Source organism: Gambusia affinis, linkage group LG12 (genome assembly GCF_019740435.1).
Source record: "Gambusia affinis linkage group LG12, SWU_Gaff_1.0, whole genome shotgun sequence".
In the NCBI taxonomy this organism is placed as follows: domain Eukaryota; kingdom Metazoa; phylum Chordata; class Actinopteri; order Cyprinodontiformes; family Poeciliidae; genus Gambusia; species Gambusia affinis.
In genome coordinates this window covers 17,789,698-17,801,347 of record NC_057879.1, presented here as the reverse complement: position 1 = coordinate 17,801,347, position 11,650 = coordinate 17,789,698, and the positions used below count along the sequence as shown (strand labels likewise).

At 38.0% G+C, this 11,650-nt stretch overlaps 1 protein-coding gene across 4 annotated transcripts in view; it reads right to left on the bottom strand.

Annotated features, from left to right (window-relative positions):
* Positions 1 to 992: 992 nt before the first annotated feature.
* The window catches only part of mib1 (MIB E3 ubiquitin protein ligase 1), a 57,612-nt gene continuing 46,954 nt past the window's right edge, over positions 993 to 11,650 (bottom strand). Inside the window, exons 16-22 of one of the 4 annotated variants that reach the window (XM_044133982.1) lie at positions 9,178 to 9,359; positions 8,675 to 8,864; positions 7,364 to 7,442; positions 7,171 to 7,257; positions 5,122 to 5,193; positions 4,339 to 4,439; positions 993 to 3,760 (exon numbers count right to left, since the gene is read on the bottom strand). In XM_044133982.1, coding sequence (XP_043989917.1) covers positions 3,620 to 3,760; positions 4,339 to 4,439; positions 5,122 to 5,193; positions 7,171 to 7,257; positions 7,364 to 7,442; positions 8,675 to 8,864; positions 9,178 to 9,359 — 852 coding nt within the window. In that variant the 3' untranslated portion in view covers positions 993 to 3,619. Of the gene's footprint in view, positions 3,761 to 4,338; positions 4,440 to 5,121; positions 5,194 to 7,116; positions 7,258 to 7,363; positions 7,443 to 8,674; positions 8,865 to 9,177; positions 9,360 to 11,650 lie in introns of all 4 variants that reach the window. The other 3 variants (XM_044133983.1, XM_044133980.1, XM_044133981.1) reach the window with 3 other exon arrangements.

Sequence of the window (11,650 nt, the reverse complement as noted above, 5' to 3'; positions counted from 1 at the left end):
GAAGGGGGTACACAACAGAGAAAAGGGCAGGAAGACATAAGCATGTGAGGAAGGAAAGAATATTGGACGTGAGGGGAAAAAAAGGATAAAAAGAAGCAAAAAGGATACAATTCTAAGACGATAAATTGAGGTGTATGCATGGGTTCTCTCCAGGTGCTCTTCCTTCCTCCCACAGTCCACTAAAACTGGTCCGTCAGTCTGTCCATCTGAAAGCTCTCTTAGATACGAGTGTCTGTGTCACTGTCTACCAGTTCAGGGTGAACCTCACCGTTCACCCTGAATAATAGAGATAAACACTTGCAGCCCTGAAAGGATAAAAAGGACAATGAAGATATCTAAAGCCAAAAAGCTGAATGCAAAATACAATGTTCTATTTTACTTGCTAAAGATAGCAACTGTGCTTAAGTAGCTCCTGCCATGTCTGGGGGCTTTCAGCAGGCTGTCGAAGCTCACAGAGGATTGTCACGCTGGAACAAGTTGTCATTTTTGCTCTACATGGCCAGAGAACAGGGGACTATAATAAATGTGCTTTGAGCAGCTGCACATTGCTGCTGCCTGCAAGGTCCTTCCACGTTATGAATGGAGCAGTCAATGAGCTGCAACATGAATGACCTTTGCTCATAATTGTGCGAGGTCTCCTGTTGTCCCGTTAACCAAGAAAGATGGAGGTTTTTTATCCTCTCTCATCCAGTTCGGCGTCTTTCTCCTCTTTCTCTCTCCAAGGAGCAGAGCTGACCTATCACACGCTGGTGCCAACTCATCATTAGGTGTCAAGTGTTTTCAATTACCCCACACCTCTCCTCCCTGCCACCACGTCTCCTCGGAGAGCCAGACACAGCACAGCAGGAGAAAAGCAACAAAATGCTAATTTTCTTGCTGACACCTGAGCTCGACTTGGAAAAAAAAAAACAAAAAAAAAACACAAGCTGACGAACGCCACAGCAGCGGTAGGAGTCGGGAGAGAGGGGAGAAAAAAAAAAAAAACCCGGCACTTTTAATGTCACGTGGTTCATTTAGGACTTTATTTCTGCAGTATGGTTGTTTTAAAAGCACTTGATCGCAAAACAAACTGAATGGTTTTTTCCAGTGGTACAAATCGTACTGCATATGTCAAACATTCATGCCAAAGATCACACTACTGACACATGACCAACAGGACAGCTCTAAAATAAATGTTAAAATGTTTTTATAACAACCATAATATGACAATACTACAATAAAGCATAGTAGTGCTCCTAGCTTAAAGTTTCATCATAGCCAAGGAAAAAAGGAAAAAAAAAAAAAATAATTAATTTACTTTGAGTCCTAACAAGCCAAAAAGCTTGTTTGCGGTTGCAAATTTCCCACATTTCAGAGGAAGCCAGTGAGCCGAGTTCTGACTCCAGATTAAAACACTGTGGAAAAGTTGCTTCACACCTTTAACACAAATGCATTTTATTTTCCCATGACGCAAATGAGCTAACATAGACCTAGTTCAAGAAAAAGAAAAAAAGAAAACACTTGTACTGTTAACTGCTACAAAACTATTGTCAACAAAAGTACATCACATATTTCAACAAGAATATCAAAGCAGAATGTCTGAGACTTTGAGGCTACATAGTCAGAAGGCAGTGACGCCTACAAATCCTATTGTTAGGGCAAAAATACAAAATAAATTATTCTACACTTTCTTATAGATTGTTCTCTCTATGCTTAATAAATGTCGACTCTGAAGGGAAAATGTTTAAATAAATCTTTTTTCAAAAGTTTATTTTAGATCAAGAGAACCTAATTTCCATACATGCAGGTGCATCTCAGTAAATTAGAATATCTATGAGAAATTGATCTATTTCAGTAATTTAAAAAAAGTCTCTATATCTATTGCACTCAATGTGATATTTTTGATGTCTTAAGTTCCATTATTTTGATGAATTATGGCTCGCAGCTAATGAAAATCAAAAGATTTTCAAATGATCTGAATGCAACTAATTAAACAACCACGTTGTGGCCACAACAGTCAGGTTAAAGACACCAGTGAGATCCTTCAAAAGTGAAAATCAAAAACCTGCCGTTTAGTGCTGCATGCAAGCACATTAATGGGATGTTGAGTGGAAGGAAAAACTCTCGCAGAAAAATGTTAAATGCGTAACCGGGATGAGTGTTATTTCTGTCCGTTTTCATTAATGTGGCTTATAGGTGATGAAAACTCAATAATCAACATTAAAAGAGGCCGATGAAAGAAAGAGTTTTAACACAGAAAGTTTCCCTCAAGGCCTACACAGTTTTGGAGAAGACTGCTGATCTGACATTTGTTCAGCAAATAAAGCCACACGAAAGGTCAGCACTGAAGAAGCAAAAATCCCATTGATAAACTATAGAGTACTGTCAAAAAGAAGATGAGAGACGCCATCTTATGTACATGGTCTTATGTAATTTTGCAAAACACTGAATTTTGGGCTTCAAATTGGTTGTAGATATAATTATTATATTTAACACTTAAAAATGTATCACTTTGTGTAATAAATGACATCATTCAAGTTTGACTTTTTAAAAAAAATGGAATTACTGTTATGAATTCACTTGCCATAGATATTCTATTTTATTGGGATGCACTCGTATCATGATAAAGACGTCTGGAAGCAGATGGCACAGACTCGTCGAATGCTAAAACAACAGTGCTCGCTAAAATTTCAACAGTTTAACACAGAGTTACATCAGGGTGCTTATTCTTCAGATATGTTTGCGTCACATTTGTGTGGAAAACGGTTACAACACAGGCTGCTCACAGGACAGAATGCTGAATAGGTTGGTGTGTTTAAGTTCATAAAGCAAAACTCGAAAGTGCGTTGCAACACTGTCATTGTTACAGCTTGGTAAACAAAGGTCAGGGTGTAGTGTGCTACCTGCAGGCGGTCAGATTAAAATGTCCACGTTCTGTTTTGTCACTGAGCTGAGGAGGACCTACAGGTTCTTTTCAGATTTTGTAGTGCAAAACTGCCAACCATTTGGTGTCTTGCTGGGAGGACAGTCAGGGTGTAAAGCATCAAATCCAGCTGAAAGACCGACAGAACAACTTGTCTCAAACTTTTCACACCGTCATGAAAAAATTAAGTCCAAATCTGGAGCTTCTGATAACAATACATTTGCATAAAGATTTTAAAAATACAGTCAAACTTGACGGCAGCTATCACAGACTGTGTGACACGTGCATGAGAACTTTACGTCAAAAAGCAAAAAGACAAATTTCCTCTTGTCAACAGCTCTGAATTTAGCCTAAGTTGGTCTTTGGAAAAATGCAGAGGAGGATTCAGCTGAACCTGAACTTCAGTCACTTGAAAATAAAAATAAAAAATAAAAAAAAACACAGAAAACTACATGGAGGAGAAGACTGTGGTAGAAGAATATGATTCCTGCAGGATAAGCGTCTGTCCGGCTGCACTAAAGACATACAAAGACAAGAACAGCCAGACTGATCAGTTCATACGTTTTATCTTTGTAACAGAAGTTCCATCTGAAACAGTCAAATCAACAAACAGCATTTGTAGAGGAGAGTTAAGACGTGGCTGGCTGACTCGGCAGCAGCTGGTGTGGATGCGCCGTTTGTGGGAGCTGTCGTCGTTAAAAAGGAGGAAGAGGAGACCTAGTAGAGGAGGATCCGGCGCTCGATGGCTTTGCGGCAGATTGGGCACTCGCTCATTCGGTCTCCGCAAAGTTGGCAGGTGCCGTGGCCGCACATGAAGATCATGTTCTTCAGCCTGTCCAGACACACCGGACACATCGTCTGGAGGAAGACGATGTTATGTTATTCTTATGATGAGTTCATTTTATGATCTATTCCAAGTAAGGACATAAAATGACTCACAAATGTGTTCATAACCCTTACTAGGCTTGTCATGATGATGCATCTCAAACTCATACAAATATTTGGAAAATACTCAAGAAAATGGTCCACAGCAAACTTTTTTAAAGCATTTGGTTCTTTCTAATGTCTTTTAATCCATAATATAACAGTGGACAATAATCCTAATGTCATAAAAAAAACTATTAAGTAGTAAGCTACTCAGCATTAGCCAAAGAACAGAAAACTAGACACCTAATAGAAGATTTTATGTGTTTTAATATTCTCAAAATGAATTGAAAAACATTTTTAAGGTATAAATATGGATTTGGTCCACAGGTAATATTGTTCAAATAGACAAGGATGTGGTTTGCACAAAAAACACTTTTTACAGGGAAAACAAAGATCAAAGGGCATGAATATTTTTAGAAGGCTTTATGAGCTCAGAGGAAATTTTACAGCATGTGGCAGTTTCATTTTTATTGTAAAGTTAATTATCCACATCATGTTTTTGTTCTCACCTGTTCCTTGATGTCTTGAAGCTGTTGCTGTAGCTTCTGCACATCAGCGTTTACGTTTGTGTTATCTTTATCCCTCTGCAGGGCTGGGATGTTTCCACTCGCTGTTTGAATAGAAAATGAACATGAACACATGTTGAGACAGGAGGGGAAAAAACAAGTCAAAGGACTAAGCACATTAGTTAAGGCTAGGGGCCACCTTGGATTTTACCCTACACCTATAAACTTTACTGCCAATAAAAAAAAAAAAAATGGCCGCAGCAGCGTTGCCATTCTGACATGATCTTGGCAGTGAATTATACATAAAAGCTGGAGTTCCATAAACAAGCAGGAAACACATGCATTTTGGGTTTTATTGTTTGGCAGATCACTCCTGGCTCAGTGTTTTGGCACACTTTCTAATCATTCCACCTCGGTAACCCATATAAGGAAATGACCTAAATGACCACCTGGTACAACACAAATCATCAGGAAGCAAATTTGGAATCGCACCTTCCTCAATGCGATTGTGAAAAATGTATATATAACATTATTTAACCAATTTCACCTATGCTTTTGGGAACTTTAATCCCAGAATCTGCCAGAAACAATGAACTCCAGAGTGATATACATCATATGGGCATAAACAGCTGTTAAATGTGTGCTCTAGTATGCGGCACTGAAAAAGGGAGTGGGGTCAAGAGAAGGGGAGATGGGCCAGGGCAGCACTGTAGAGGTGGTGGATGGGGAGGGGACTCTTTAAAAGCAAGGCTCTAGTAAGGGAGGGGCTCAGGGAGGCATACTTACACCAACTTAATGCCAGATTGTTGGGCTGGAGAAGATCCTGGGATCCCCCTGCCATAGTGTTAGAGCTCCCTGCTGGAAATAACCAGTCAACATTGTTATAGCAGGAGCTGCCCTCACCAGCTCAACTGTTTAGCCAGTAATCAGTGCAACTGGCTACTATTAACTACAGCCTCTAAAGGAGACAGGATTTGAAGAGGAAACCAGAAAGTTGGAAGCATCTACCATAGCAAAGAGAAATGGAAAATGTAGATTATAGCAGCATATTTATATACTTTTTGCAATTAGCCAATGCTTATAACTGACTTGGATGTAAATAAAAACAAAAAATACCCAGTCTGACTAAGATAAAGGGAGGTAGGTGTGAATTTTAGGAAGTAGATTTGCTTTAAGGGAACAGGCAGTAATTCCTGACACAGTTTGTTTAGGATTGAAGCATTCGATGCTGCCCCTTGCATGAGTGTATGTGCGTTTGGGTTTGTGTAGCTGATCAAGGCTGCCTTTAAGACCAGCTGCAGACAGTGAGATGCAATGGTGAACGTGGAAATAGTTTCCCTTTTATCTCAACATAAAACATGAAAAACACCCAATAGTGAGAAGCACCAAAATAAATTCACGAAAATTAAATTAAGTCATAAATGGTTTCTATAACAACTTAGGAGCAAACAAAGATGACTAAATGTAAAATAAATAAACTTTAGGACTAATTTCACCTTATTTCTCCATATCTAAGTCAGAAAATTTGCCAGAAGGAGTTTTTATTTACTAACATTTTTTTAAGTAGGTCACTGCATTTTCCATCAATGTCATTGGTAATACTTTTAAGTAATTAAAACTATTAACAGCTATTGATTGCTTCTCTGTGAAATTAAGTGTTATTTAATTTTAAAATAAAGCTTTAGAAGTTCACATGCAGTTCGATAAAGGTGTAAATCATTTTGGACTCTTAATGGTACATATGAAACTTTTTTCATAAAGGAGCTTCTTGCTGCACATGGCTGGATGCTAAACTACTACTCTTGGTGAACTGGTCGAGTGTATTTTAGATTAGATGAGTTTTCCGTTACTAGGCCTCAGCAGAACTTTGTGATATTGTGAGGAAATAATTTAGTCATTTGATTTAGATGTGTTAAGAGTAGGGATGCATGTAAAAGTTGCAGAAGTACTTTAAAAGCTTTCAAAATTAATTTTAAGTTGGTAAAGAAAGCTAAGGAAGCTCCGGGAATGACCACAATCTCTCCGATATAGAAACTTTAAACCGGGTCTGAGTTAAGAAACCAACTGATTTAAATACCGCCACTCATAATAGCAGTCAAATACTCCTGCAGAAATATTCCTGAAGCCTGACAATGATCATAAAAAGCAGAGGAGTCTTCATCCACTTGACATTAAAGCCAGCATTAGTTGGGACTTTTGTATATATTTTTGAGCCTGTATTTCTCATTTTCACTTTTAACAGATTAGAAAAAAATCCACAACCAATTTGAATTTATTCAAGTCTTTTATTTATTTTACTTTAAAAGTATTTGAACTTGTAATATTAACATTAATCCACCCAGGAAAGTTCAAATAACAAAGCTCAAAATTAATGACACTCATGTCATGGATGAGTGTATGTATAATTTTGAAAATAAGATTTTGTTTCCGGGATCAATCTGGAGATTTTAGTCAAGGCAGCAAAGCTTTAGAGAACATTCTTCCATCTAGATCACATAAGTTAATATATAGAAATAAGCATTTAGAACGACTGCAGCGATGAAAACATGCAGATTTAATAGTGCTGCTAGTTTGTAAATAAGTCTAATTGATCTCAATTAGTTATCAGTGTCTAGACTAGGATGAAAAAAAACATATCATGAAAGTAATATTAACTAAATGGCAGAAGCAATAATAAATTCAAAATTACTAAAAATGATTTAGAAAAGAATGAAGAAATAAGAAAGGAATGAAATGTAAAAATGGATGGATTAAAAGGGAACACTTGGAAGATTCACTCACTAAGGTCATCATCATCATCATCATCATCATGATCAGCGGCATCATCCTCCATACCTTTCCCTCCGCAGCAGAGAACGAAGGGAGTGCGGCGTTCCACCACAGCCCGGCACTGTACGCACTTCTTCATGAGGCTGGCACAGTCTGCGGAGAACAGGCATGTGCGTGTTCACATCCGAAGGTTGGCGCAAATATGGGCGGCCAGTGTCAAGATCAAGGCTACTGTGATGTAATGTGTGTGTTGACTTACTCTCACAAGCGCACATGTGACCACAGGGCTGGAACAACACGGCGGCCTTTTTGTCAGAGCAAACTACGCACTCCTCAATCTGCAGAGGGACGCATAACACACAAGTTCATTTAGTCTTAGTCATCCATTTTTCTAAAGATATGGCTGTTTTAGAAGGTGGCCTTTATTTTGTACAATAAAGGCCCACAACAAAATGTGTCGAGAGACACTTTTAACCAATGATTAAAAATAAAGGAGAAAAATACAAACATACTTACACCAGTTAACCTTTAATTAAACAAAAAGAGTATCAAGCAGTAAAGCATAAAGAGACGTTCATCCACTAAGATGATATTAAAGGGAAACAATTAAACACAAAAAGCACTTAAGTTTCACTCAAAGAACATTTTCCAAGTGCTTAAAATTTTTAAGAAACGTGAATGGTTGATGAATTTCAATAAAAATGTGCCACTGCTGGATTGCCCCTCCCTGTCCAAAATTTACCTTGTTTATTAAAACAGTGGTAGTTGATGATTATTGCTTACAATTTTCTACTAAACTAATAAAGGTAAAAATGACCAACAAATAATTTTAACAACAATAAATAACACAGGTTACATATTTTTAAATATAAGCTGTGGTCAGGATTTTAAAAACACAAAAAAATAGGCATATGAATAGATAAAAAAAAACTTTTTACAGAACTTATTTTGCACACAGTCTATAAGTATGAGGTAATGAAACATTACATTACACAAGATGTAGATAAATCAAACTATAGTTGTTAATTATGAAGAACTGCAGCCAAACAACACTACAAGGCCAAATAAATATGGCAATTTATTTTCCTATGAAAACAATGAATATGATTAAATCAGTTTATAATATTATAAGTCTTCACACTAATGAATGAAACTTGTAAATTATTGCGAGTGCAAAGAATAAAGCTGGATTTACTTTTTTTTTAATGTAAATATGATTAAAAAAATATACTAATTATTGTTTAGATAACATATTTGACTGAATAATTTGGAGATATTGTCATTACTTGTAGCTGACAGGTATGTGCATAAATATATTTAAAATTACATTGGTCCCAAAATAGACCCCTGTGGGACTCTAAGAAATGCATAATAAATTTTTGATTATTAAAATAATTTTAAACCAATGTGTGTTTTTCCCTGCAAATTGAATCCCTGGAGTAATTTTTTCAGCCAACGTCTGTGGAATATTTCCTTTTAAAACTCATTGATTTTCACATATCAAGTGATCAAGTTTCATCACTCTGTTCAGTAGTAGCATCTCCAAAATCTCCGAGGTGTTTAAGATTACCTTTGTTCTGGACTGAACCTGCTCCTTACAGATGAGACACTTCTTGACACGCGGTGAGCAGAGCGAGCAAGTTGCAATGTGTCCGCAGGGCCCAAACAGAGTGTCTCTCTTCATGTCCGAGCAAACCATGCACTCTTCCAGAGACTCGATGTTGCTGTTCAGAGACGGGCTACGGGTGTCCACCTGACCGCTGGAACAATAAGAACACAGTGTTAATGGAAAAATATTAGAAACAAGGGTGGATGAGGAACTGCTAATTAGCAATGCCTTATTTAATCAATCTTTTTTTCTTCTTCTGAAGTTTGCATACTCAATAGGCATAAACCCTCGATAGTTTGAGATATTCTTCTTAGTCTTTACATTAAGTTCTGCCCACACTCTCCAGGGTATAACATCACATTTACCGTACAGACCAGAGTGATATTGATCTTCTCGTTGAATTCTCAGCAAGAAAGCCGTTAAATGCGTTTCCCAAAATGTCAACCAACTCCTGGGATGTTTACCTACTCTTCTCTTTGTGACATTTGGCCAAGGCCTTACAGAGACTGGGGTCCGGACAAAGGTCCAGAGGGGACTGGCCCTTTTTGTTGCGAATGGTCAGGTCTGCACCGTTTGCTGCCAGGAAACAGGCGATGGATGCTGCGCTCTTCTTCTCCGCTCCCTGGGTGCCCAAGCCCATGATTAACTGCAGAGGATGACAGAAACAGAGGAGAAAATATGAAACCTGAGACACAAACAGCTTTCAGGAGCCTCCTGATACTAACCTGAATGCTGCCTTTTGAAGCATTGAGTAAGTAAGGAGCAAAACGAGTACCGCGCCTCATACCACTTTAACCTCTTCATATTCTTTTAAACAACCACAAAATTTAGTACATTTTATTAGAATTTTATGTGACAGAAAAACAAAAAGGAACATAATTGTGAAGCACAAAAAAAATAATGCTTCAAAAATCAGATGAATGAAGTGTTTTCCATAATGGACACAGCAAACATGAAACAGAAAAAACAACTCTTCAGATAAAACATCTTTTGGGCCTTCATGTATGCCGAAATACGGTGGTGGCGGAATCATGTTGTGCCTTTCTTCAAGATATGAGATTAAAGCATGAAATAATGTAAAAAAAAAAAAAAAAAAACATAAAGGAGTGTAACTATTTTTTTTTTTAAATCTATGCATGTAATATAGATTTTCCATGTTGCTAAACTCCATGTTATAGAGGCAATCAGTTCAGTACAACTAAGCTAATAAGAAAGAGATAAGATGTCATGACAGTATAACCATGTCGACCTGTCTCATCTCCCTTCCCTGTATAACTTATCACCTCACTCATTCAGCTCAACTGCAAAGCTCCCCAATCACAACCAATTTCGACCTTCCATGTCTGAGTCTCCTCAACCAGTAACTTTTACATCTCTGCTGATGGAGCCATCAGGCCAGCTAATTCAATTCTCCTCTTGAAAGGAGGGGAGGGGTATGCGAGTGTGACCCAACTACATATTTCTCAAATTAGGCCTGCTGTCTATCTGTTTCGCTCCCCTGAGGGAGAAGTGGAGAGGGCAGAACGTGGGGCTCGTGGAGGAGGTGGAAAAGCAAGTGGGTGGGAGACAGAAGGTGACAGGTAAGGAAAAATCTGTCGCTGACTCAAGACTTTAAAGTCTCCCCAGCAGCGATTAATGATGTGCCGTTAACATGGAGAGGGCTTGAGTTTGACATGCCCCTTTTGGCCCCTTCAAAGGATTCATCTGGGCTGGTAGAGGCGAAGCATCGAGTCAACTGACTGCTCGGCGCTTCCACCTGAATGATGGACTGGTGCAGACTCAGCTGTCCATTGATGCGGGTGATGGAGACTGTGAGCTTCCTGACTAAACGGGGATCTGTCGTCATCCTTCACAGCGAACCACAAACTGATTTTATTCCAAGCTTGTGAACTGAGGAAAACTGTGACAAGACAATGCTAAACAATCCAGCAGATGATAAATGCCAAAAACAATGACATGATGCTTCAGCGAGCCGCCAAATGGGAAAAGGCAGGTAGCAGAATATTAAAGGCACAAGTATGAATTTTATAGATGCAGCTCGGCTGGAGATATACACATGCTATATTACACATACAGCCAACCCAGAGTGGAAGCATGCAGGTAGTTCCAACTTAAAATTTAGCAATTGTTTTTACAAATATTTAAAAAATGAAATCTTTTATACCAATTTTACAATACAGCTCTTTAGTTATATTCAGTACGTTTATAGTCCTTAAAACCTTTTCACATTTTGTCTCTTTGAAAGCATAAATATTAATTATTCTAGTTTAGGTGATACAACAAATAGTGTGCAAGTGTAAAAGGGAATGAAAAATCTTTAAAAAATTATTCCTAATAAAAAGACGAAAAGTGAAGCATCCTCCTTAGTCAAGGCTTCGTAAAACCTCCTTTCTCTGCAGCTCCAGCAGCTGCATGTCTTTTAGGACATTCCTCTACCAGCTCTGCACATAGAGACAAAACAGCTCAAGGTTGGGAAGATTGGGTGTGTGGCGTCTGAAGAGCAATTCTAAACACTTGCAACAAATTCTCAATTGGAGTCAGATATGAACTGTGTGTCATAAATATATTTTTTTTCATCTAAACCATTACATGTGGCTCGAGGTCACTCTCCAATCGGAAGGTAAACTTTCAGCCCAGCCTCACGTTTTCTTCTAGCTTTCGAAAAAATTTGTTCCAGGATTGCCACATATTCTGTATTTCAAAGCATTAGGTTTTGCTGAGAAAATGTGAGTTCATTTAGTAATGAAAAATCAATTTCCAACAAAATATTTTGAAATCCCTCAATGTAACGTGATAAAATATTAAAAGGTTCAAGGGACATAAAAACTTTCACAACATTCTCTTCCTATCACGTACTTTTAAAAATGTATTTCTGAAAACTCTTAATTGGAGAAGTTTTATGACACTGACACATTTGAAGTGCTGGATAGGGAAGGT